General features: G+C 37.7%; 1 protein-coding gene across 2 annotated transcripts in view; it reads left to right on the top strand.

The window, feature by feature from the left end:
- The window catches only part of CTNNA2 (catenin alpha 2), a 1,193,101-nt gene that overhangs the window by 959,298 nt on the left and 206,854 nt on the right, over positions 1-26,949 (top strand). For both annotated transcript variants that reach the window (XM_030837530.2, XM_030837533.2), the window contains exon 9: positions 2,229-2,381. In XM_030837530.2, the coding sequence (XP_030693390.1) occupies positions 2,229-2,381 (153 nt within the window). The remainder of the gene's footprint in view (positions 1-2,228; positions 2,382-26,949) is intronic.

Below are 26,949 nucleotides of genomic sequence, written 5' to 3'. Positions count from 1 at the left end.
TTCTTTTCTGAGTTTCATGACCTCATCCTATAATTTCTTCTTTTTCTAATTTATGTTCTTTCATATCTTGCATCAATTTTTAGTGTATTTTAATATGTTTGAAATAGTAGATTACAGTTTTAATTTGTTTTACAGGCATATTTTTCTGGCATGCTTTTAGTTTGTGTAGAGATGATATATTTTTCTTATAATAATTTTATGTGAGTTTTGACCTTGATGATTTCAAGTTGCTCATTTTTATGTGAACTCAATCTTCCTGAAGGTTTAGACAGAGGCTAGAAGAGCAGATGGGTCTTCTAGCTTCACAGAGCTCTCACTCCTGTTACTTTTGTGTAACATTTAAAAGTACAGTGGCTTAGACACAAAATGACAAATACTGTATGATTTCACTTATATGAATGTTCTAGAATAGGCAAATTCATAGAGACAGAGAGTAGATTTATCAGGGGCTGGGAGGAGGGAAGCATGGGGAATTTTTGCTTAATGTTTATACAATTCTATTTGGGGTGATGGAAATATTTTGGAACTATATGATGGTGTTGGTTGTACAACATTGTGAAGCTAATTAATGACACCGAATTGTACACTTAAAAATGGTTAAAATGGAAAACTTTATGCTATATATATTCTACCAAAATAAAAATTTTAAGATTAAAAAAAACAACACAGTGGCTTGACTGGTGAGATAGCTAGCCTGGCTCTGACAATTGTCCCCACTTTACCTGGACTTTCCCTTTCTTTTATCTCTGTTGTCCCCATCCAGTTCAATTTTGATTTCACTCCCAGTAGTTTCTCCTTCATGAGGGTCTCTGTCCTGGAAGAGAGCCAAGCCAGGTCAGTTTCAAGTGTCCACTGCACTGTCCCTTTCAGAGTTTTTCATAGTGGCTTCTGCTACTTGCCACCTTACGATGGCAGGCAAGTTATTTAACTTTTCCAAGTCCCACTTTCTTCATTTGAAAAACTGGCATAAGACTAGTCCCTATCTCATAGTATTGTTGTGAGGATTAAGTAATGTAATATGTAAAGATCTTGGTTAACCTTAGTTGTCTGACACATCATATATACCCAGAATATATGAGCTCACCAATAAAAACATTATTCTCAAGCAGAAATTTAACACACCTTGCTAAATGAGTAACTAATTAATGTTAATTTTCCATAGGCTTTGTTATATTTTATATGGTGAAATGTCCAACTCAATCCAGAGTTGAACCAAAACTAAGCTACACATACACACATGCATACTTTATGGTAATTAGTGCAAAAAGGAACCGAGATTTGTGCAAAATTCTCCTCTGACCAATGATAAATATGTATGTGTATCACCTTATCAAAAGATTTGCCTGAATACTCCTGAATAGGAATATTTGTTTGGAAAATATACACATTGTTTATCATCTTCTCTCGTATTTACTTGTATTTGGGGTGTTTTTTCCCTTTATACATTCTGACAGTTATGAACAAAGCAGCACTAAGGTAATTGTTCAGTACACTTTCATTTCATTTTCATGCAGCTGCCCTGCTTCCCATTTTAACAATGTGGGAATGATGTGTAATTATGCACTGTTAGAAATTTGGGTATGTTTATTCTAACTTACCCTGAAGAATAATTGTCAGTACTTCTTTCTGGAGCACAGCAACTATATCATCATGGCACCTGGGCAGACACATTTTTGATATCGTTAGATGTTTCATGTTTCCACCTCCATTAAATACAAACAGTGGATCTATAAAGGGTAGGAGACTGCAGAGCGGTAAGGTTTTAAGGTGGCTTCAATGCCCAGTTCACCTAAAGTTCTCCCCACCTGTTGAATGATGCCTAGATTTCTCCTTTTTCTAAAGAGCGCAAGTTTTTGAGCTGAATCAAGATTCAAAACCTGAAGGGAGACATTTGGCCAATGAAGGATGAGAGCAGAACTTTGATAAGGAGAGCCTATAATGTAATGAGCTACAGGCCATGCGTAGGTCAACTTTCAAGTTGACCTACAATACAGTTAATTCAGAATCATTCATCAGTCATATCTCTTTGCATTCCTTTGATGTGATAAGCACCAGCAAGATTAAAAAGAGAGTTGGAACGTTATGCCTGTGGACCATGAGAATTGGGACTTTAGAAAAACTATTTCCAGGCAGTGATATAATTCATATGGCTAAATGAGTAATACGCTCAAATAGACAATTCCTCTGTTCCTTAATTGTGTGTGTCTCTGTTTTTGTTTTCACTGTAGCTTCGGAAAGCAGTGATGGATCACATATCTGATTCCTTCTTGGAAACCAACGTCCCTTTGCTAGTTCTCATTGAGGCTGCAAAAAGTGGGAATGAGAAAGAAGTGAAGGAATACGCCCAGGTTTTCCGCGAGCATGCCAACAAGCTGGTGGAGGTAAGTCAAGAGAGGCCCAAGACTAGAATTTATCAGTGGGTTTAATCTCGACATGTCTCTTGGAATTTCAACAGGCCATCCTTCTATGGTTTTCCTGGATCTTTCTTTTATTTTCTGTTGACTCCATCCCTTGCAAAGGAAACAGGTTTTCAGTAATCTCTCCTCTCTGTATTAGACAATTCTAAACGTGTTCTGAAACATGTCTGCTAATTTTCCTGAACAATAAGCAGAGGCTGAAACAGGAGCAGTAGAAAGGACCCTCCAAAGTTCTGAAGACCAGGTTTGATTAGAGGGAATAGAATTAAAATTGCCAAAAGGAGATTTAAACACTGTTCCCTTTTCGTCCCCATCTCCACTCCACTCACCTAAGCCTGGATTAGCTGGCCACATTATGAACATGTAAAAATCAATCCCCCCTCCCTATAAGAGATGTCTGAACTCCTGGTGAAGGATCTTGGGGCAGTAGTAGGAGTGTAAGTTCAGGTCCTAAGTATATTCTCTGTGTTAGAGACATCTGTGGGAGTTGCTTTATAAATGCAAAATTGTGCTGTGTGATTTTGAGAAAAAATATTGTTCAGGGGAAACAAAATAAAAGTGAAATGTTAACCAGACTGCCTAAATCTAAGAGTTGAAAACCAACAGCTTGGCAAAGGTTGGATTGAGTGATGTGGGGCTACATAGAAAAGAGAGATGCTGAACAGGAAATGTGTGTGATAGAGAAAAAGAGTCAAGGAGGGCAAGGGTCCTGGCAAATTAAGGGAATGGTTATCAGAGCCAGGTTAAAACTTTTTCAGGGTCTGAGTACTTCGAAACAACAGCAAAAACAGCAACAAAAACTCTGGTATAGCCCCACTGTAACTCAAAAATAAAATAAAATTACTCAAAACTGCAGACAACTTAAATGCAAGCTAAAAATTAAATAAATTACTTTTTATTTTCTTTGGATGGCAAAATTAAATTCTGAATAAGTTCATCAGATATGAAATCCTCTCCATTTTTCTTGCAGTGAGTGATGGGGTTGTGCTCCAATTTAATTGTGCCCTAAGCATGTGCTTGGTTCACTCTTTGGTTAATCCAGCACTGCTGTCGCTTCTGGGGCTGAACACTCAGCCTGCAGGAAGTCCTACATCAAGCCTCGAGGAGGCCCCTGGTCCTCTAGGACACAGGCTGAGATATCACCCATGACAGCAGTTGGCAAGCTGAACATGCAAAAGCTGAAACTACTAAAATAAAACCCTTGAACTTCCTACCATAGCTCCAGTGTCTTGAGGTGACACCAGACTAGAGTTAAAGATAGGGTCATACTTATAATATCAAGACAGTCTTTCTGGCTCTGTCCCCACGGATGGGGCAAGCACCCTATTAGTCTTCACATTCTACACAGAAATTCCAAGCTCCAAACTGGCCATTGAAGAATCCAGAGTCTTTCCAAGGTTGCCTTGGAAGTTCTGGCCCTTTCTGTTATTTTGAGAAAGAGCAGGTAAAGAAGGAGAAAAAGGGGTAGAAGGACACAGAGAGGAAGAGGAGGAAAGAAAGAATGCTGAATGAGTGCTACAAAAGTTTAAAATATTTGTATGTAATAAATAATAATATTAACCTACAGATACATCATCCCATACATATAATCACAGTATTTACATGATAACTGCAGAATTTATAGAGAATGTTAATTCATAGTGTCGTAGGCATTAAGGACGAAGCAAAGGACATGACTTCAAAGTTATATGATAAACATCTCCTACTTTCAGTCCTGTCAGTGTCTTTCTGTAATTCTGTGTGCAACCTCATTTGTAGATGATGTTTGAAGTTCAAGCTTGATTCCCTGTGTAAATGTGAGGCCAGGACCAAGTAGCCCACTCGTCTACTCTTTCTCCCTTCTCCTGTGATAGACCTGGACACACCCACCATTTCCCTTCATCCCATCTGTAGGTTTCACTGAAGGGGAATCCAGCCACTCTGGGTGATCCTTGATCCACAACTTGTGCCAGAAGCAGCAGCTTCATGTCTTTCAGACTCCACATTTCAGACCGTTGCTGATTTGCTTCCCTTAGTTGTTCCTTTCCTTCCCACTGTGTGGTCACTGCAGCAGCATTTTAGAATTTCTTGATACCCGGGAGGTGCCATGGCTAGGGTATGCACTAGCCTGTGTTTGATTAGAGGTGAACAGGAATTGAAAACATTTCTGTAGCTTATGTACTTCAAACAAGTGCTTCATTGCTGATGCATACATGTAAGAAAACTTGAGTGCTGGGCTGAGAGTCACCATTTTTCCATTTTGAAAGTGTCTGTATGGACTTGGGCACTTTTCTGGGCCTTAGTTTTTGTGTCTATAATATGAAAAATTTGGTTGATATATTGATTTTCATATCCATTAACTTGATAAATTCACTTACTAATGCCAAATTTTGACTGTAGCCTTTAGGATTTTCTGTATACACAATCATGCTGTCTGAAAATTATGACAGTTGTATTTCTTTTTTTCCAGTCCTTGTATCTTGTTTATTCCTTGCATTATTGCACTAGCCAGATGTTCAGATCGATATTGTGGTAATAGATATTTCTGTTACTTTTAGATCACAGTGATAAAATTTAAATATTTTACCACTAATTATATTGATTGTTCTAGATTTCTTGCAGATACTTTTAGTAGATTAATTTAGTTGTCTTCTGTTATTCCTTCACTAAGATTTTAAAAAATCATGAATATGTATAAAATTATACCAAACAAAATTTCTGCACATTTTGAGACAGTTGTATGATTTTTGTCTCCTTTATTCTCCTTCAGAGGTATCAAAATTATGCTTTCCCTCAAAAAATGAGTAAGAAATTATTCCATCTTTCTGTTTTCTGGGAGTGAATGAATGTGTAAGACTGGCATTATATATTTTTTTAAATATTTGGAGGAATTCACTGATATAGCAATCTGAGCCTGGGTATTTATTTGAGGGAGATTTTTTAAAGTACAGGTTCTTTTTTTTAAAACCTAAGACTATTTAAATTTTCTATTTCCTTTTGGGTCAGCTTTGGTAAGTTGTATTCTAGGAATTTATTTAAATTTAATTTTGTAAGTTTTCAGCATAAAATTGCCCATGTCTTCTAATTTTTTTTAATGTGTGAGAATTTGTACTACTCTTTCTTTCTTTCTTTCTTATTCATTCCTCATATGGCTAATTGGTGTCTTTTTTTTAATTGATTAGTTTTGTAAGAGTTTGATCAATTTAATAATCTTTTCTAAAACACAGCTTTCAACTTTGTAGATTTTGTTTTTCTTTAAATTTTATTTATGCTCCAATCTTTGTATTTCTTTTTTCTGCTTTCTTCTGGTATAACTTACTGTTCTTTTTCTAACTTTTTGAGATGGATAATTATATCATTGATTTTTAACCCTTCTTATTTTAAAAATATGTGCATTTAAGGCTATAAGTTTCTTCCTAAGCTATACTTACATCTGGTTATTTTCTACTGACCTAATTTTAAGCTCACTCATCTGTGTTCAATATGCTTAAAACTGATCTACTGAATTCAATTTTTATTTAAGAATTTCTAGTTGATTCATTTTTTTTTTAAATGATTCCAGTTCTCTGGTATAATTCATTATCAGGTCATCTCCTTTAAAAAATACATTAATCAAGTGTTTCCCTGGTGGCGCAGTGGTTGAGAGTCCACCTGCCGATGCAGGGAGACAGGTTCGTGCTCCGGTCGGGGAAGATCCCACATGCCACAGAGCGGCTAGGCCCATGAGCCATGGCCGCTGAGCCTGCGCGTCCGGAGCCTGTGCTCCGCAACGGGAGAGGCCACAACAGTGAGAGGCCTGTGTACCGCAAAAACAAACAAACAAACAAACAAACAAAAACATTAATCAGAGTTATTTTAAAAATCCAAGTCAAAGAACTCCAATATTTGGATCAATTTTGTTTCCGTTTTGTGGTTGCCCCACAGAGGGCAACTTTCCCTGCCCCCTGAAATCAGCTTGGATTTCAAGACTGATGACACAACAGCAGCCACAAAGAGGGTATGAACAGCTCTTTTACTCACATAGTGGGACTTTCTAGAGAGAGCAGAGCAGGTGCCCAAGCCAGTCCACAGTGGCTTCAGCAAAGAGATGAACAGGTGCTTTTGGTCTTTATCAAGCTGTGGGGCTGGAGTCAAGATTTCCACGGAGGGGCTGGATCTTGAATGTTTCTTCAAATTTCCCTACTGGCATCCAAAAAAGGTGAGTTTTCCTATCAGTTTGCCCAGTTGTGGAGCAAGAGGAAAAGGGAGAAGAGTGAGACTTAAACACTGTCAGCAGTCAAATATTCAAAATGGAGTTAAGACTCTTTATAATTCACCTCTGATGTTTGCCTGGTGACTGGAATGTGCCATGTTTCATTTAATTGAATTTGTACTTGTTTAAATAAGTGATTATGGAGCCTTTTAAGGCTTTCAAAATGGAGACTTTATTATGGTGACTGTTTTTATTATTTGATTTTATCTTGATTATTATTATTATTTATTTTTAGTACACTGGGTAATTTTTGATTGAATGGCAAACATGCTTATGAAAAAATATAGAGGGTCTGTGTCTTCATCTATTCAGGCTGCTGTAATAGAGTACCACAAACTCAATGGCCTGTAAAACCAGAAATACATTTCTCACAGTTCTGGGGGCTGGGAAGTCCAAGATCAAGCCCCCAGAATAGATGTGTTTTGGTGAAGGCCCTCTTCCTGGTTCATAGCTGGCAACTTCTCACTGTGTTCTCACATGGTGGAAGGGGAGAGGGATCTCTGTGGGGTCCCTTTTATACACTATCTGGAGAAAAACATGGTCTGAAAGGATACATGTACCCCAATGTTCATTGCAACACTGTTTACAGTAGCCAAGACATGGAAACAACCTAAATGTCCATCGACAGATGAATAGATAAAGGAGATGTGGTACATATATATATAATGGAATATTACTCAGCCATTAAAAAGAGTGAAATGGACAATGGAGATTGTCATACTGAGTGAAGTAAGTCAGACAGAGAAAGAGAAATATTGTATGATATCGCTTACATGCAGAATCTAAAAAGAAATGATACAAATGAACTTATTTACAAAACAGAAACAGACTCACAGACTTAGAGAACGAACTTATGATTACCAGTGGGGAAGGGTAGGGGGAAGGGATAGTTAGAGAGTTTGGGATTGACATATACACACTGCTATATTTAAAATGGATAACCAACAAGGACTTACTGTATAACACAGGGACCTCTGCTCAATGTTATGTAGCAGCCTGGGTGGGAGGGGAGTTTGGGGGAGAGTGGATACGTATATATGTATGTCAGGGTCGCTTTGCTGTGCACTTGAAACTGTCACAACGTTGTTAATCGGCTATACTCCAATATAAAATAAAAAGTTAAAAATTAAGAACAGTAATCTCATTCATAAAGATTCCACTTTCATGACCTACAAAGCTCTCAAGACATCGCCTCCTAATACCATCACACCGGGCATTAGGATTTCAATGCATGAATACTGGGGGGACACAAACATTCAGACCATAGCAGTCTAGATAATGTTTCCTCTATCCAGAGAGAATTCATCCTGTCATCTGAAGGGCAGCAGAGAGGCAAACCATCTCAATTCAGTCAAGTGAAGTGGATTGAAGATAGTCTATACTCTTTCTGAGGTCTAGTCTGCCTTTCATTTTCCCTAGTCCTATGGAATTGTCTTCCCAGATGCCAACAGAGAATCAGATGTATTATTTAGTATCCTGCCTCATCTGTGAAGCATTTACTCCAATTTTTGTTTTCCCATCATCATGATTTACTTTTAGTATGCCTTCAGTGTGCTTTTTAACTGTTGCTATTGTAACAATAGGCAAAAACTGTGGAAGAAAACTTGCAGTAAAGGGCCAGTCTTTGAGTCTCCCTTCTCCTATGGGACTTTAGCTCCTAGCCTTTGCTCCCTTGGCTGTCCTGGACTCCAGTTTTTGCCTCCTTGGCCCTATGAGATTGCTGAAAACTCTAAAGAATTATCTTCCTCTCAGCAACTACCTTCTACCTGGCATCTCAGTTTCTCTTTCCATACTAAGAATTAGCAAATCCCTGGGAGGAAAAGTGAAATGCAGAAAATTGGGTCCCTCTCAACAAGCATCTCTTTTTGATCTAGTCTAAGTTTTAACTCCTTTGGCTGCTGTCCCATACTTTCAAGGGAATTATTTTTATTCTGCATTTCTAGTTGTTCTCAGCAGGAAAGTGGGTCTCTTACTGGCTTCTCCTTCATGGCTGGAAGTGGAAATCCCCGAGAGAGCTGGTTTAGATAAATTTGTGGGGTGTTTTTGGTTGTTGTTAATATTTTTAGTCAGAGATTTCTTTATTCAATAGAATACCATACCTCAAATAAATATATAATCAATACAACCAGTTCTGACTAAATTGAAATCTCTGTGCCTTGCCCACTTCCTACAGTTCCTTTACTTCAAGGGTCTGCTTCCACCAAACACAACCTCACAATCCTTCCAGAATACGTTTGATCCCCGTTTGGGAACCTCTAATGGATCTATAAATTGCCATTAATGTAAATCATATAGGAATTATATATCAGATAATTTTGAATGAAGAGTGCATGAATACATGGAATTATCAATCTATAAATTAATGTTGGCAGTTTTGGTCCTTTGACTATAGAGTTTCATTATTTTATGTTCAGTGTTCCACCTATTTTTATGTTTTTTTTTCTTATATTTGTGTGCCATTTTCTACCAGTTTGGTATTTGCTATTCACAGATTAATGCGATAAAGTAAATGGAAGGTATCAAGCCTATTGTATAATGTTATAGTTTTTAGAAAATCTTCAACCAAGATAGTTTAAGTGAAAAGAAAATATTTGCAAAACATGAATGGGAAAAAATAATGTAAAGTTTCATAATTGCCTTAACAAGTGAAATTTTAAGGTTTTTTTCCCCACAGTGTTTGTAACATTTAATAAAGACTAGGTAAATTTGCACCAGAGTTTGTTGATTAAGAGAATTTAACAGGTCAACAATGATGCTTTGTGAACTATAGTATCAGCCACTATAGGAAATACCACCAGTAGAACTAAATTTTAAAAAATTTTAGTCATTTTTCCTCATCTCCAGAATGCAGGTAACTCATCTCCTCTGAGGGTAAGCTCAGGGCTTCAGGGTGGGGCCGACTCTAAGGGTGTGCGGAGCTGATCAGAGCACACCTGCTGTACCTCATGCCCAAGCCTTCTGGAGAAATGCAATGCAAATTATGGCAACTCAGTACCAAAGTAACATGGTCTCAGTAGGGGTGGAGTGGATGTAAAGTGGGGGCAAAATTTGCATTGCAGCAAAGAAGTAAAAGTGAATCTGGAAAATGAGATGCAAAATCAATACAGCTATTTTCAGAACCTCCAGATATGAACATTTCTTCCATTGCTTTGCTCTCAGTCAATCTGCCTACTCTTCTTTCTACTCCCCCATCTCTACCATAAAAGCCCCAGTGCAAGATGCATACTCTGTCAGCTGGGGAAATGCAATGCCCTCCCAACAGGACACTCTCCTCTGCCTGGTCCTCCTTCATCCCTTCTGCACACAGCAGCCAGAGTGAACTTCTGAAAATGCAAATCAGACTGTGCAATTTCCCTACCTGAGACGATTCAGTGATTTCCTCTTGTTCTCAGGTTAAAGACCAACATTTCAAGGAAGTCTGCAAGGCCTGCACGATCTGGCCCCCTCTTTAGCCTCCAGGCTCATCTTCCTGTCCTCTCCCACTTCCTACACAGCATTGGCCACTCAGGCCACCTTCTGTTTGTTGAAAGTGATATGCCCCCTCCACCCTGGGCTTATACTTATGCTGTCCCTTTCCTGACAGGCTCCTCATTGCACCCCTTCCTCTTATTTCTAATTGTTCAGCCTTCAGTGAAAACATCACATCCCTAAGTGGGTTTAGTTCCTTGTGTTTTCACTCTCATGGAACCCTATTTACTTCAAAAAACAACAAGAACAAATATTTATTATCTCAAAGTTTTAAAAAATCTTTTTCCCAGCTTTGTTGAGATATAATTTACATACAGCACTGTGTACATGTTTTTGGTTTTTTTCTTCCTGTTTTATTCAGATATAATTGACATACAGTGCTGTATAAGCTTAAGGTGCACAGCATAATGATTTAATATACATACTTCCTGAAGTGATTATCACAATAAGTTAAGTGAACATCGATCATCTCATATAGATACACAAGTAAAGAAACAGAAAACCAAATTTTTTTCTTGTGATGAGAACCCTATTTACTTTTGGTTTGCACACAACCAGCTCTATGTCTGCATGCTGTTTCTCCCACTAGATTATCAATTTCTTTAGGAAAAGGGCCATGTCTAATTGATTCCTAACTACCCCAGCAGATAACTGAGTGCCTAGTATAGAGCAGGTATTCGATAAACAGATGCTGCCTAAAGAATGAATGAAGTAACAAGTGCAGCCAGGGATATTACCAACACAGCTGCAAGATCCTAAACAGGTACCGCTTGGATCAATAAACAGTCATTGTGCTTATTTAATTCCCTAATGTACTACCCAGGAGGAATTGTGAATCTGAAAAGAACTAAAGTGGAGAACTTCCATTTCTCCTGAGTAGAAAAGCCTTGCTGTGTGGAGACTGAACACTGAACTAACTCTGTCAGGATGCTCCTGAGTTAATTCCTCTAACTTTGCTGTCATTTTGTCCCTGCATCTGCCTCATAAGTGTGCAGTTGTCCTTATTCTTGGTTACAGAGGATGTGAGAGAGGGAGCTGGTTCTCTCTGCCAAACTGAAGTATGTCACTGAGGCCATAACAGTGATGAGCTACACAAGGGAATCTCGATTCTCTGCTTCATCCTGTTGACTTGGTTACTTCTGGTAGCAGTGCCGCATGCAGGGTAGGAAGCTGCGTCTGTTAGAAAATGCAAAGTTTGGAAGTAAGGGAAAAACCCTCATATTCAAAATCACGAATGCGATCATCAGTGGAGCACAGACTGCCTTAGTTTCAGCCTTGAGTAAATTGCTTTTTTCAATCAGCCCCTCTACTCGCACAGAAGATTAATTCAGCCACAAATGTTTACTGGGTAGTTACCATGTGCTGACATTTGTTGGCAATATAACTGTGAACCAATCAGATACACTTCCTGCTCTCATGGGGAGTACATTCTGTTGGGAAAGACAAATAGTGAGATAAATGTATAATATGTAAGGTGGGACTCTGTGCTGTAGAGCAAATTAAAGCATCGTAGAGATAGAGGGAGATAGAGAATGACGGAGGACATGTGTGGTTGGAAAAGCCTCGTCTCCGAAGACCACTATTAAGCAGTGACCTAAAGGAAGTGAAGAACGTTCCAGATTGTGGACCAGAAAGGGAAGAGACCCCCAAGGCAGCAATGTGCTTGGCGTGTTTGATAAAGAACAAAGAGACCACACTGCAGACCAGTGTGACTGCAGCCAAGAGTGAGAGGAAAAATTCCAGAGATGAAATTGAGGACTGGGTGCAGAGATTTTATATTTTACTCTGATGTTTGAATGGATGGAAGGCCTTGAGCAAAGGCACGATATGATCAGACTTCCATTTTGAAAGAATCACTCTGCAGCTATATGGAAAATATACCATGGAGTGACAAAAGGAGAAGACAGGAGAATAGGTAAAAGGATGTTGCAGTGGTCCAGCAAGGGATTAGTACTATTACCAGAATAGAGACAGTGGAATGGGAGGAAGTGGCTGGATTTGGGGGCCAACATATTGGATGTTAGGATATAAAACAGAGAAAAGTCTGGGATGGCTCTCTCTTTACCTGCTCCAGTGGTGAAATCACTTGGAACTCTTAAAAAACACAACCTTGTCTTTGAGACTGTTTCTTGATTGGCTCTAGCTGCAGTTGTTCGTTAGATGCGATCCTGTAAACCTTACACAAATGTCTTGGGTTGAAATAAATATAATAGAACTTTGTCAATTCCAGGGTCTTGATTCAAATCATGCACTAAAAAGAACATCTAGAAAAGCTGCATCAAAAATTACTCAGCCATTAAAAAGAAGGAAATAATGCCATTTGCAGCAACATGGATGGACCTGGAGATTATCATACTAAGTGAAGTCAGACAGAGAAAGACAAATATCATATGATATCGCTTATATGCGGAATCTTTAAAAAATGCTACAAATGCACTTATTTACAAAGCAGAAACAGACTCACAGACTTAGAGAATGAATTTATGGTTACTGGGGGGAAGGGTAGGGGGAGGGATAGATTGGGAGTCTGAGATTGACATGTACACACTGCTATATTTAAAATCAATAACCAAGAAGGACCTACTGTATAGCACAGGGAATTCTGCTCAATATTCTGTAATAACCTAAATGGGGAAAGAATCTGAAAAAGAATAGATACACTTATATGAATAACTGAATCACTTTGCTGTACACCTGAAACTAACACAACATTGTTAATCAACTATACTCCAATATAAAATAAAAAATAAAACAAGAAACAAAAAAACAAAACTATATGGATGGACCTGGATCTCCATACTTTTTTTTTTTAAAGTAAAAACTGAACATTCTCATCTTTTCCTCAATGCTGCCTCCCCAATCCAATTAACATATTTGAACTGGAAATGAATTGGAATTTCTCAAGTAATCGAGTCATAACAAATCTGTAAATCATAATATTTTATGAAGAGCTATATTGTTCAGGTCAAGTGCATGTTAAACTTGTAAGTTTCTTTTCTATCCTTTAAGAAGTATATGTTGTAATAACCCTCCTCCCCAAATTCCCTAATTCCTAAACTCTACCGTATTTTGTAATTTTTCCTATAACATGCAATAAAGCTTTCAGAAAAGTTCAAGGATTTACCCTAGGCTGTTAATAACTATTTGAATATAGGGCTAGGGTTCTTTATAAGCTCTTTATTACCTTTTTTTAATGCTTTTGACTCCATTTTATAGATGAGAAACTGAGATTTTAAGAAGTTAAATATCACAATTTATTGCCCAATGTCACACAAATATAAGGAGGCAGAATTCACACACAAACCCAAGTGTCCCAAACTCCAGAGACCAAACTGTCAACCACTGCCCCAAAGCTCTTGTCCAAGAGGTACATGTAGCCTAATGTCTGATCCTTCATGTAAGTATTTAGTACAGTGCCTGATCCCAAAGTAATTGCTGGAAAATGTTAGCTGTTTCTGTGGTTCTTGTTGTACAGGGATGGAGTGCCATATCTCTCAAATCACATTTCAGAGAAGATTGCTTGCTGCACACATCCCGGGGAATAGCACATATTACTGCAGAAGAATTCCTGTCCCCGCTAGTGGAGTAGATCATCCAAGCTGCTTTTTGGTACTGCTATTGGGCTCACCCACTAGCTTCATGAATCTTTATCTGCACGGCCTGCATGGTCCATATCTGTTAAAATTACTAAGTGCCATGGACTTTTGAGGTTGGTTGCAAAATGTGGATTCTAAGAGTACTAAATATTTCATGTCAAAAGTCTACTACACTGCTTGAGTTAACTGTGCACATAATGTAAATACTTCCAGGTTGCATTTCAATCTGTCCAACATAATCAAAATGCAAAGTGCAGGGCCATATTATGAAATCAAGTCTTTTTTAGATGAAAGAAGGACTATTAATTTCCATGAAAATTTGCTTTGCTGACATCTGGATAAAAACGTATCCCACTATGACCTACCCCTATAATTCACCCGATAGGTGAATTAAGTACACTTCTGAAGAAGCTTCCAGAAAAGAGAAGGCAATTAACTTTGTTGCCCATACCTGAGGAGAAGAGGAAAGGTACATAACAACACTTGGCTTGTTCTCTCTGTTAGATATTATAGTATTTTCCACACCTTATCTCTTTTAATCCTCTTAACAAGTAAATTCTTTAATCATCAATATCATAATTTTGCAGATTAAGAAACTGAGACCCAAGGAAACTAAGATGTAGCCTGACCAAAATCATAGCTGATGGGTGAGTGATGAAGCCAGATTTCAGATGCCTTAGGGTCCATGTTCTCTCTGCTAGCCCATGCATGCCCCCTTCCCCCCTTCCTTCCTCCTTCCCTCACCTCTCTTTCTCTTTCTTTCTCTCTCTTCTCTCCTCTCTTTTGGTATATATTAAGATTTATATTTACAATTATATTTATTAGCCTTATACACTTCTGACCAGTTTACCTTCACCACAATAAAATCATAAGCCAGCACTCTCTTGATGTTATTTTAGTCTACTGTCCAAAGTTGAGGAAGAGTAGTGTTGTGTATCAGAAATGTTCCAAGGCACTTGAGTTCTAAGCTGTCTTTGTGGTGCTGCCAGATCAGGCTTTAGAGGTTACATTCAGTGTTGCTTCTGTAGAGGAGCAAGGCATATTTGGTCTTTTGTTGTACTAAATAATTAGTTTTACTATTTCATCATCAACATGGGGAGTGACTGATCTCTATACATATATGTCTGTTTTCCCCCGTCGTTTGTGTTTTCTATAACTGTTTGAAGGTATATATACTTTAGCCCAGCAAACTCACAAACTTCACTGCATAGTATAACCTTACATCTGTAAGGTCACATCCCTTCGATGCAAAAATGAAAAACTAAGCCCCATTAAAAATGATGGGGTTTGTTCAAAAGCAAGAATTTTTAATTGTCAAGGAAAAAAACCCTTTGATGCTCATGTTTTCAATCTTTTTTAGCTGTAAGGGTTATTATGTCAGAAAGCTCCCTAGCCAGCTTGAAGCCATAGTTTGAGAGGGATGGTGTGTTGGCATATTACTCTTTTGAACTAAAAACAAGTTTTCAGATGACCTTGACTACATCAGCTTTAGAGGGGGAGAGAGTTCAACTTCACAGAGCCCCATGACTGGCCTGAGGCTCAGTGTATATGTACTTTGAACCCTTACCTTAAAAAAACAACACTGGGTCTTTTGGACCTGATGCCTGGGATTTTGACGGTGTAATGATCTACCCCTATTGCTGTGTGAATGAACAAATTGCTTTAATCCTCTGACCCTCAGACTTTGCATCTGGCACATCTTTGTTTAGGTGCCGTCCATCCCTGACATTCTGTATTCTAAGGACCTTGCCTGACTTCAGATTCTAGGAAAAGAGAAGACCCAAATAATTGTCTTGTTCTAGAATGCTTTTGTAGTTGACTGGAATTTGGGGACTACAAGAAGGACAGGTCACTTCAGCGGTTTCCTGGTGCCTTTGTGCCTCACATGAACAGGGAACTGAAGCTTGGGCTATAGTTGGTGGCAAAGCTGTTCCAGACCATAAAGTGACCAAAAATATAGACCCTGTCACTATTTATTGTGCTCCCGTAGCTTTTATCTGTGACTGACCCTATGTCAGAAAGACAGGCTTGAATGGGTCTTAATAACCTTGGTGATTATATATGTGAGAACCAAAGAGAATAGAGGTCAATCCTGCCATAGAGAAAAATCTACATATTAGCTAAATTATTAACTGAGATCATTTATTTATATGATTTAAGAGCGTCCATGTTCTTTTCTTTTTCTGCAAGCTCACTAGTACCTGCTGGTCAAGCCAATTGTTGTGAATGGCACCCGTGCCCTGGGTGGCAGACAGTGTGGCATTCTTTAGCACCGTCTCCAAAACGTTCTCTGCCACTCACAGCCACTCTATTTTGTGTGAGTGTGGAGGTCTGTATATTAGACTTGTGTACACGTTTTTTTGATCTAAAGAACAAAGATTTTCTCAATCATATGTCAAATACAATATAAGCATCTTTAGAAAAAAAAGTTATGTTTTAATTGACCTTTAGTATAAAGTCTAAGTAAAAACTGTCATAGAAATGCACCTCCAGAAATTCCCCCACTACCACTTCCAACCAGATTGTTGCCCTCAGCTGCTCCTATTTAGATGGTTGGAGCTGCCACAGAGTGTGAATTTCACACATCCAAGGTGCCTGGGAATCGAGTCAATATTTTCACATAATGCCAGTTGCCACCAAAATATAGTTACTTACTTAGACTGACAAGTTGTTATTTTTTAGGCTAAAACAATAGGAGCCTATGACTTATCTTTCCTAAATGTTTTCTTGGAAGACTGAAAACACAAACACATATTTTTCCGAATCTCTAAAATATCCCAAGTGAATGATTCCCTTACCGAGTTTATGTGAAAGGATCCAAGATGTCAGAGCCACCATCTTCCCTCACCCACACAGCTTTTAAAATTTTGTTCTTATTTTAAATTTTCTAAAAGATTGGTTTATAACTTAATTTTAAAACACAAGATGTTTTGATGGTGATGCCTGTAATGTAGGAGCAGAAATGCATTTCAGGCTGCCTGTGTGAAGTATAGGGCTGCACACTTTCTGTAAAATGTCATGGCAGTTTCTACATGGAGCGTGAAGACTTGGAGATTGTTAAAGGTAGTGGGGCAGCCGAGTTTCCTATGGATCAGTAGTTTTACAAACTAAAAATAGACAGTGATTTGACCTATCCCAATGCAACACTCAGCTAAAGAGGCTGTTTGGATCCCCATAATCAAGTATCTCAAAAAAGTCAAGTCTTTTCAAGTAGGGGCCTTCAAGTATTTCTGTTACACAGAGCTTGAAAAGAACACACTGGCAATTTACATTCAAACTGGTATTTTTTCGTGTGCCCATTTTATAAATGTGACTCCAGGCAGGCGTTTGTCCCCATCAGAGGACCTCGAAAATCTTTGCCTCACACGCATCGGGGGAAAAGGCTTAGGTGGACCCACCCACTACCCACTGCAGAGGATGAATCATCCAGGTAAAGTCCAGAGTTGAGAAAGCCAAACTCTCATTTAATGGGGCAGTCAGGGATTAAGGACATTTTCTTGCAGAGGAAACTGGAAACGCAGTCAGGAAGAGGGCAGATGCTGTGATTCAGGATGCCAAGTCAAGAAGAGAAGCTTAGGGAAGCAGGAGAAGCAAGACCGGACAGTTCTTATTGGAGGAAATTGGGAAGAGGAAGGTCTGACAGGCAGGGAGGCAGGGAATCTTGTTGCCTCTGCTAACTGCTCTACTGGTGTGGTTCTAATTCGTAAGTTAGACCCTTAGTATTTCTCTGCCCTTGAATCTTGCCTTGAGGACCAGTTTCCCCTTTCACTGACTGCATAGGCTCTGTCTAACCCATGTTATTTCTCCCTATGGTCCTCGTATCACCAGAAACCTTTCAAATGGGCATTCAATATATTTGCAGGTTTCAGTGCCTTGTATTTCCACAAATACTGGTTATATAATTGCCCATTATTTCTGATTGTTTTTTTGGGGGAAAAAATTCTAACATTCAATGAGTTTCCTTTGTTAGATTTTTTTCCCCTGGAATTTTGAGGGTGACAGTTGCCTTTCTCAAAATGAAAACAATTCATCCTTTGTCCCATTTACTTAAACAGAGTTTTGGAGAAAGAGCTTTTGCTCAAATACCATCAATAAATGGCTGCCTCAGAATTCTGAATAGTTTCTCACGGTCAAAAAGTACTAATGACATTTTGTGCAAGTGATTTTCTTGCCCTGGAAAGTCCAAGTATAAATCCACAAAGAGAACATTGAAGCTACTTTTGCTTCAGCCTATCTTGGAGAACTTCAGTTCAGTATGAAATGACTATTTTCATCAAAAGTTTTCCTAAAAGAAGGAAGTTGAGTGAGGTTTTCATTTTAGTTGCTTGTCAGGTCCTAGGCACAATTACTTAAGTTATTAAGATAAGAGTAAGTTGTTTTTCCACAGTAGCTTTCAAAGGAGTCAACTCTTGGCTGTTCAAAGAAAGTTACAATTTTGCGGAAATTCAGTGCACTCTCAGCTGTTATGGCGGCGTACTTGAAGCTGTACTAGTGATTGCTTATCATTCTGGAGTTACATGGTGGATGATCAGGATTTCGAAAGAGCTAATCTCCTGTGCATTGAATGAAATTTGGTGCGTGGGTAGAGATTATGAAGATCAAACTATTTAATAAAGAAAATATAACTGTTTTACAACAGGGTTTCTCAACCTCCTCATGATTGACATTTTAGGTTCATAATTCTTTGCTCTGGGGTCTGTCCTGTGCACTGTAGAATGTTTAGCAGCATGCTTGGATTGTCCCGTCAGGTGCCCGTAGCAGTATCCTGCCCCCAAGTAGTGACAACCAAAAATGGTACAGAAATTGCCAAAGATCCACTGGGGCACAGAATTGTCCCTACTTGAGAACACTCCTCTACAATCTTTAAATAAAATAATCATGTATATCATAAAACTTAAATTATGTGCACTTAGTGCCCCATAGCTCATTTGTTAATTTGTAACACACGTTACTTGATCTGAATAAAGTGACCAGATAACGGAAGAACTAAATGAGGTTCTGTTTCTTTATTGAAATTATCTGTGAAATTGCTGTTACTCAAAACTCACCAGTTTCTCTCCCCATAAGTAATTTGGTGAAAATGCCTTGTCTCCAAATTATTCCCCTGTGATCTTTAATGTTTCCTAAATTCTCACTATTTAAAGAATGTCTTAATATTCTGAAACTACTTCCAGGAGGGGACGCTTAACTGTTGTTCAAATAGAAATATTTAATTAGGATTCTCTCACTGATTTTTTTTTTTTTTTAACCGAGGCAGTACTGAAACTAAGGCTCCGAGGAAGGAGGACAGGAGCAGGTATCAGAGAAGAGGGAAGGTAGATAATAACGCGTTGTAAGAGATGTGCGCAAAGAAGAGAAAGGCAGATTCTAAAGTTCACCCTAATCACCGGTAAAGTTCTAGACCAGTTATTAAATGAGACTACAGGACAGACATCACACATGCTCAGTAAATGCTTATTAGTTGAGAGTTAAATTTGGGTTGGAATTCCTTGGATTGATGTCATCTCAATGTACCTTTGTAGCCTGACTTTCTATTAATTTCTTAGGAAGAAAAAAAAAAAAATTCCGGCTGTTAACAGCTTTCCTTAGTGCCCTGATATATCTCACAGTTGCTTCCTCTGAGCCTAAACACCTGCCATTTGCTCAGCTGGGAATGTCTTTCCCATTTCTCTGCCTAGTGATCTCTTACTTTATTTTTTAGTGAAAAGATAGGAAGAATGCAGGAGAGTTTTCAAGCAGTTAAGGGGAAATACGTGCTGTGGATCTAGTACATAGCCACATTCAAGGTGAGGTCAGTACACAAAGGCAGAAAGAATACCATCATCCGTAGGTCACTGTCACTGGCTTTGGACAGACACCACTCCCCAGGGCATGCAGATACCTATTACAGAAAGCACGAGACCTCACTGCTCAAAGTGTGGCCCCTGGACCAACAGCATCTTACTTACCTGGGAGCTTGTTGGCAATGCAGAATCTCAGGCTCCACCCCTGACCTCAGTCTGCATTTTAAAAATATTCCCAGGTGAGTCCTATGACCTTCAAGTTTGTGCAGCTCTGGCATAAGAGAAATCATTTTCTAGAGTGTGTCTCCATGAGATGCTCTCAGGAAAAATAGGAGTGTAGTATCAAATACATATGTGGGAATCTACTCATAGACATTTTTTAGAGAACTACAATGCTCACAGACACTGAGAAAGACATTTTGGAAATCCCAATTATAACATCAGGCTTTGGGGGTTGGGGAGAAGCTTGAAGTCCAGACATTTTACAATTCAGATTTGGTTAGAAAACAACTGAAGGGGCTGCCATGATGAAAGTAATATTTTGTGTGATTACTTTGAATCCACCTTATTATTTTTTAATGCTAATATATGGATAAATTTTCAAATGTCATGGAAGTCGGCTTACTAAATACCATTAGCTTCCAAATTACCTTGTCAAAGGCAGTCCAGAAATGCATAATTACCATCAAGTCAATGCTTATTTGCCAATGCTTAGTCTAATTGTTTACTTAGTTTACAAAATTTTTTTCTGGCATTTATTCTAAATGTATTTGATAAATGTGAACAATTCTAAGGTATAGGTACTGTATTAATTGCTAGGGCTGACATAAAATACCAGAGACTGGGTGGCTGAAACAGCAGAAATTTATGTTCTCATAGTTCTGGGGCCTGGAAGTTCAGATCAAGGTGTTGGCAGGTTTGGTTTCTCCTGAGGCCTCTCTCCTTGGATTGCAGACGGCCGCCTTCTCCTTGTGTCCACACATGGTCTTTCCTTTGTGTGTGCACATCCCTGGTGTTCCCTTGTGTGTCCAAATCCTTCTTCTTGTAAGGACATCAGTCTTACAAGAGTCTGAGATACTAGGGTTAGGGCTTCAACATATGAATTTGGAGGCAGGGGCACAGTTCAGTTCATAAAAGATACCAATTGGCTTTCTTTATGAGAAAAAGAAGGCAGAAATATTTACTTTTATATATCTGTTTTGAAGGATTTATGTCTTAATTTTCACCCATTGTTTAAGCCAATGATTACCTATTTCAGAAATGAATTTTACAGTGGTCTCATTCATCAGTAATAATTTTTTATCTGACAGGGATCTTTACACAGTAAAAAAATTCTCAACCTTTCCAAGTATGTTACACAGAGAGCCTGACTTCATAAGGAAGTTCCTCAAACTTTTAAGTCTGTTTCAGGCTGGTATAGTCAGTCACTATCTCATGGTATCCTTCATTCTATCCATTTCCTTATGTACCCAAAACAGATTTGTGTGAGATTTTCACTCTGCTATAATTTATTCACAAATGCCCATATTTTTTTCTTCCAGGATTCATCACTAACTTCTAACCCATAAAGCCATTGCGTGTTTTGTTTTTTTCCCATCATACATTTCTTGCTCATCCATGACAAGGCACTCAACTTGCAACCTGAAAGATGTCTTTTGAAGATGTGCTCTCAACAACTGAAGGGCTGTTTGCTAAAAGGGCTCAGATATGGGTGAAGGGTGGTTATTATGCTGACCACTGCCTCCTGTGCTCCATTTGGGAATATTTCCTAACCTGAGCAGCTGCTGTTCTCTGATTCAGTCTGTTGCCACTGCTGCTTGAGGAATATATATTTTTTAAAATCTTTTCCTCTTTTGGATAATAAAATATTTACTGAAAATTATATGAGTAAACACAGTAGTGGTGGGAAGTGAGGACAATAATGATATTGAATCCATCATGTAATTACGAGCTATGTTCTCCCAAGTCTAAATAATTCCTTGACTACTTTTGGGCCCTTTGCCAGCTACATGAACTGCATCCAGGGTATCTTATTATAGCTGGTGATTTACCCTAGCAACAAAGACAGTCAGGAGAATTTCATGATCAATTTATTTTTCATTTCTACCAAAGAATTCTAATGTTAAGGTACTTGCAAAAAAGGTAGAAGTCATGTTAATAAATGAAGCATCATATGCAGCTGTACTTGGCAACAATATCTACTGTTTGTATGGCATTGTAATATTTTTATGTTTTATATATTTAGATTTTTCAAAAACACTTTCATCAATATACATCTGATTCTGGAAAAAGCCCACTGAGAAAGACAAGGCAAATTGCTTTCCCAAGAGATGACACACTGCCAGTTGCTAACAGGCATGATTCTAGAGTCCAAACTTCCATCATCCTAATTTCAATTCCAATCAGCCAATATTAATTGACTGCCTACTATGTGCCAGACACTGTTCTGAACATGTGAGATGTATCAGTAAACCAAACAGAGATCTCTACCCTTGGGGAGTTAATTGTAATTATAGAAGACAGACAGTAAATGATAGACAAAATAAATATGTAACTTATTTAACAATTAGAAGGTGGCAAGTGCCATGGAAAAAGAAAATGTAGTTCAGTATGGGAGATCAGGAGTAGGGGATTGCAATTTTAGAGTTGTCAGAAGAGGCTATGGTGAAAACGTGACATTCGAGCAAAATCTGGAAAAAAAGTGATTTTGATATATAATAATTTATTCATTGTGCCTTCCTTGCACTTGGACATTTGTTGGAGCATGAAATTCCCCAGACAGCCTGCAAATATTTTCTTAAATACCTTAACAATTGTGGAGTGATTAAAAAGAACCGTGGGCATTGGCCTTCACTTCTAAAAACTGACAGTGTGGAACTAAAAGAAAGCCAACCCTCTTCTCTTATGGAGTCCTGGTACACAGGAACTGGCAATGCCTTATATTTTTTTCAACTTCATTGAGGAATAATTGACAAATATAATTGTATATATTTAAAGGGTACATGTGATGATTTGATATACATATACATTGTGGAATGATTACCAATATCAAGATAATGAACACAACCATCAACTTACACACTCACATAGTTAAATCTTTTTTTGAGTATGGTGAGAACACTTCCTATTATTAACTATAATAATATAATTAATATTGTCACTATGTTGTACATTGGATCCTCAGAACTCACTCTTCTTATACCTGAAACTTTGTGTCCTTTGACTTACATCTCCCCATCTCCCTCTCCCTCCAGTTCCTGGCAAAAATCATTCTATTCTGTTTCTATGAAATTGGCTCTTTCTTTTTAGATTCCACATGTAAATGATGCTACATAGTTTTTGTCTTTCTCTGTCTGACTTATTCCCCTTAGCATAAGGCCCTCCAGTTTTGTTTTTTTAACATCTTTATTGGAGTATAATTGCTTTACAACAGTGTGTTAGTTTCTGCTTTATAACAAAGTGAATCAGCTATACATATACATATATCCCCATATCTTTGCCCTCTTGCATCTCCCTCCCACCCTCCCTATCCCACCCTTCTAGGTAGTCACAAAGCACCAAGCTGATCTCCCTGTGCTATGTGGCTGCTTCCCACTAGCTATCTATTTTACATTTGGTACTACCAAATGTAAGTATATATAAGTAAGTAAGTGTATAAGTAATGTAAGTATATATGTCCATGCCACTCTCTCACTTCATCTCAGCTTACCCTTCCCCCTCCCCATCACCTCAAGTCCATTCTCTATGTCTGCATCTTTATTCCTGTCCTGTAAGGACCCCCAGTTTTATCCAAGTTGTATCAAGTGGGAAAATTTCTCTCTTTTTTATGACTGAATAATGTAATATAATATAATATATATAATATAATACAAAATTTCTGTATTTATATTCATATTCATTTATAAATATATACATTTTCTTTATCCATTCATCCATCAAAGACACTTAGGTTGTTTCTATATCTTGGCTACTGTGAATAATGATGCAATAAATATGGGTGTGAAGATATCACTTTGAGATGCTGATTTCATTTCTTTCAATTTATACCCAGAAATGGGATTGCTGGATCATTTGGTAGTTATATTTTTAACTCTTTGAGGAACACTCATACCTTTTCCCATAATGGCTGCACCAATTTACATTTTCACCAACAGTGCACAAGTGTTTCCTTTTCTCCACATCCTCCCCAGCACTTGTTATCTCTTATCTTTTTGATAATAGACTAGATTTGCATTTCTTTGATTATTAGTCGTGTTGAGCACCTTTGCACATACCTATTAGCCATTGGTATGGCTTCTTTGGAAAAATGTCTATTCAGACCCTTTGCTCATTTTTTAATTAGATTTTATTTTTGCTATTGTTTTATGAGTTCTTTATATATTTCAGCTATATGATTTGCGAATATTTTCTCCCATTCCATAGGTTGCCTATTCAATTTATCAATTGTTTCCTTTGCTGTGCAAAAGTTTTTTAGTTCAATATAGTTCCACTTGTTTATTTTAGCTTTTGTTGCCTGCACATTTGGCATCTTACCCAATGAATCATTGCCAATGGCAATGTCAAGGAACTTTTCCCCTGTTTTTTTCTGGGTGTTTCATGGTTTCAGATCTTAAATTTAAGTCTTCAATCCACTTCAAGTTAATTTTTGTGAGTGTTGTAAGATGAGTCCAGGTTCATTCTTTTGCATAGGGATCTAGTTTTCCCAACACCTTTCCCCATAATGTGTTCTTGGTGCCCTCGTCAAAAATTAGTTGGTGGTATATGTGTGGGCTCTCTTTTCTATTCCACTGGTCTGTTTGTCTCTTTTTATGCCAACACCATACTGTTTAGATTACTATGGTTTTGTAGTATAGTCTGAAACCAGGAAGTGTAATGTCTCCAGCTTTGTTCTTTCTCAAGATTGCTTTATCTATTTGGGGGGATCTTTTGTGATTTCATATAAACTTTAGGATTTTTTTTTCCATTTCTGAAAAATTGCCATTAGAATTTTTATAGGGATTGCATTGAATCTGTAGAATACTTTGGGTAGTATGGACATCTTTACAGTATTAATTCTTTCAGTCCTTGAAAAAAGGATAGCTTTCCATTTATTATCATCTTCAATTTTCTTCATCAGTGTGTTATACTATAGGTCTTTCACCTCCTTGGTTAAGTTTATTCCTAAGTATTTTGTTGTTTTTGATGCTATTGTAAATGTGATTGTTTCTTTCTTTTTTTAATTTTAATTTTATTTTGGAGTATAGTTGATTTACAACGTTGTGTTAGATTTAGGTGTACAGCAAAGTGATTCAGTTATACATATATCTATTCTTTTTCAGATTTTTTTTTCCCCATATAGGTCATTACAGAGTATTGAGTAGAGTTCCCTGTGCTATACAGTAGGTCCTGTTAATTATCTATTTTATATATAGTAGTGTGTATATGTTAATCCCAACCACCTAATTTATTCCTCCCCCCCCACCTTCCCCCTTTGATAACCATAAGTTTGTTTTCTAAGTCTGTTTCTATTTTGTAAATAAGTTCATTTGTATCATTTCCTTTAAATTCCACATATAAGTGATATCATATGATATTTATCTTTCTCTGTCTGACTTACTTCACTTAGTATGATCATCTCTAGGCCCATCCATGTTGCTGCAAATGGCATTATTTCATTCTTTTTTATGGCTGAGTAGTATTCCATAGTATATATGTAACACATCTTCCTTATTCATTTCTCCATTGTTGGACATTTAGGTTGCTTCCATATCTTGGCTATTGTAAATAGTGCTGCAATGAACATAGGGGTGCATGTATCTTTTCAAATTATGGTTTTCTCCAGATATATGCCCAGGAGTGGGATTGCTGTACCATATGGTAACTCCATTTTTAGTTTTTTAAGGAACCTCCATACTGTTCTCCATAGTGGCTGTACCAATTTATATTCCTACCAATAGAGTCAGAGGGTTCCCTTTTCTCCACACCCTCTCCAGCATTTATTGTTGGTGGGCTTTTTGATGATAGCCATTCTGACCAGTGTGAGGTGATAACTCATGTAGTTTTGATGTGTATTTCTCTCATAATTAGCAATGTTGAGAATCTTTTCATGTGCTTTTTGTCCATATGTATCTTTGGCCATCTTTGGAGAAATGTCTATTTAGATCTCCTGCCCATTTGTGATTGGGTTGTTTGTTTTTTTGATATTGAGCAGCATGAGCTATTTTTATATTTTGGAGATTAATCCGTTATAGGTCTCATCGTTTGGAAATATTTTCTCCCAATCTGTAGGTTGTCTTTTCATTTTGTTTATGGTTTCTTTTGCTGTACCAAAGCTTTTAAGTTTAATTAGGTTCCTTTTGTTTATTTTTGTTTTCATTACTCTAGGAGGTGGACCCAAAAAAGATATTGCTGCGATTTATGTCAAACAGTGTTTTGCCTATGTTTTCCTCTAAGAGTTTTATAGTATCCAGTCTTACATTTAGGTCTTTAATCCATTTTGAGTTTATTTTTGTGTATGTTGTTAGGGAGTGTTCTAATTTCATTCTTTTACATGTGGCTGTCCCATTTTCCCAGCACCACTTATTGAAGAGACTGTCTTTTCTTCATTGTATATTCTTGTGTCCTTTTAGGAGATTAATTGACTATAGAGGCATAGGTTTATTTCTGTACTTTCTATCCTATTCCATTGAGTTATGTTTCCGTTTTTGTTCCAGTACCATATTGCTTTCATTACTGTAGCTTTATAGTATAGCCTGAAGTCAGGGAGTCCAATTCCTTCAGCTCTGGCTTTCTTAATTACCCTTTCAGATATTTTGTAGTTATTGTGTGGAAATGCAACTGCTTTTTTATGTTGATTTCTTATCCTGGAAATTTACTGAATTAATTTAGTAGTTCTAACAGTTATTTGGTGAAGTTGTTAGGGATTTTCATAAATAAGATCATGTCATCTGCAAACAGAGGTGATTTTACTTCTTGCTTTCAGGTTTAGATGCATTTTAATTCTTATTCTTGCCTAATTGCTATAGCTAGGACTTTCAGCACTATGTTGAATAGAAATGGTAAGAGTAGGCATCCTTGTCTTGCTTCTGATCTTATATCATGTCATATCTTGTCATATATGGCCTTTAGTATGTTGAAGTACATTCCTTCTATAGATAATATGTTGGTAGTTTTTTCATGAAAGGATATTTAATTTTGTCAAATGTTTTTTTCTGCATCTCCTAAGAAGGACTCATGAGGGTAGAAAAGTCTGACAAATATCATAGGTAAGATGAGCAATGGCCTTAGTTAAGAAATGGAGACTCAACTGGGAAAGCCAAATGGATGTCAGAGGTCACACAGGAAATAAGTTGAGCCTATGGCTCAGGTAAGATGAGAAAGGACAAGCAGCTCTCAACAGCCTGATTCAGAAGAAGCAAGAGATAGGGAACTCAGTTAGCAGCACTGAGGAGCAAGAGATGCCCATGTAAGCTCTT

The sequence above is a fragment of the Globicephala melas genome, chromosome 12, assembly GCF_963455315.2.
Source record: "Globicephala melas chromosome 12, mGloMel1.2, whole genome shotgun sequence".
NCBI lineage: Eukaryota > Metazoa > Chordata > Mammalia > Artiodactyla > Delphinidae > Globicephala > Globicephala melas.
This window is presented reverse-complemented; position numbering and strand designations above follow the sequence as displayed.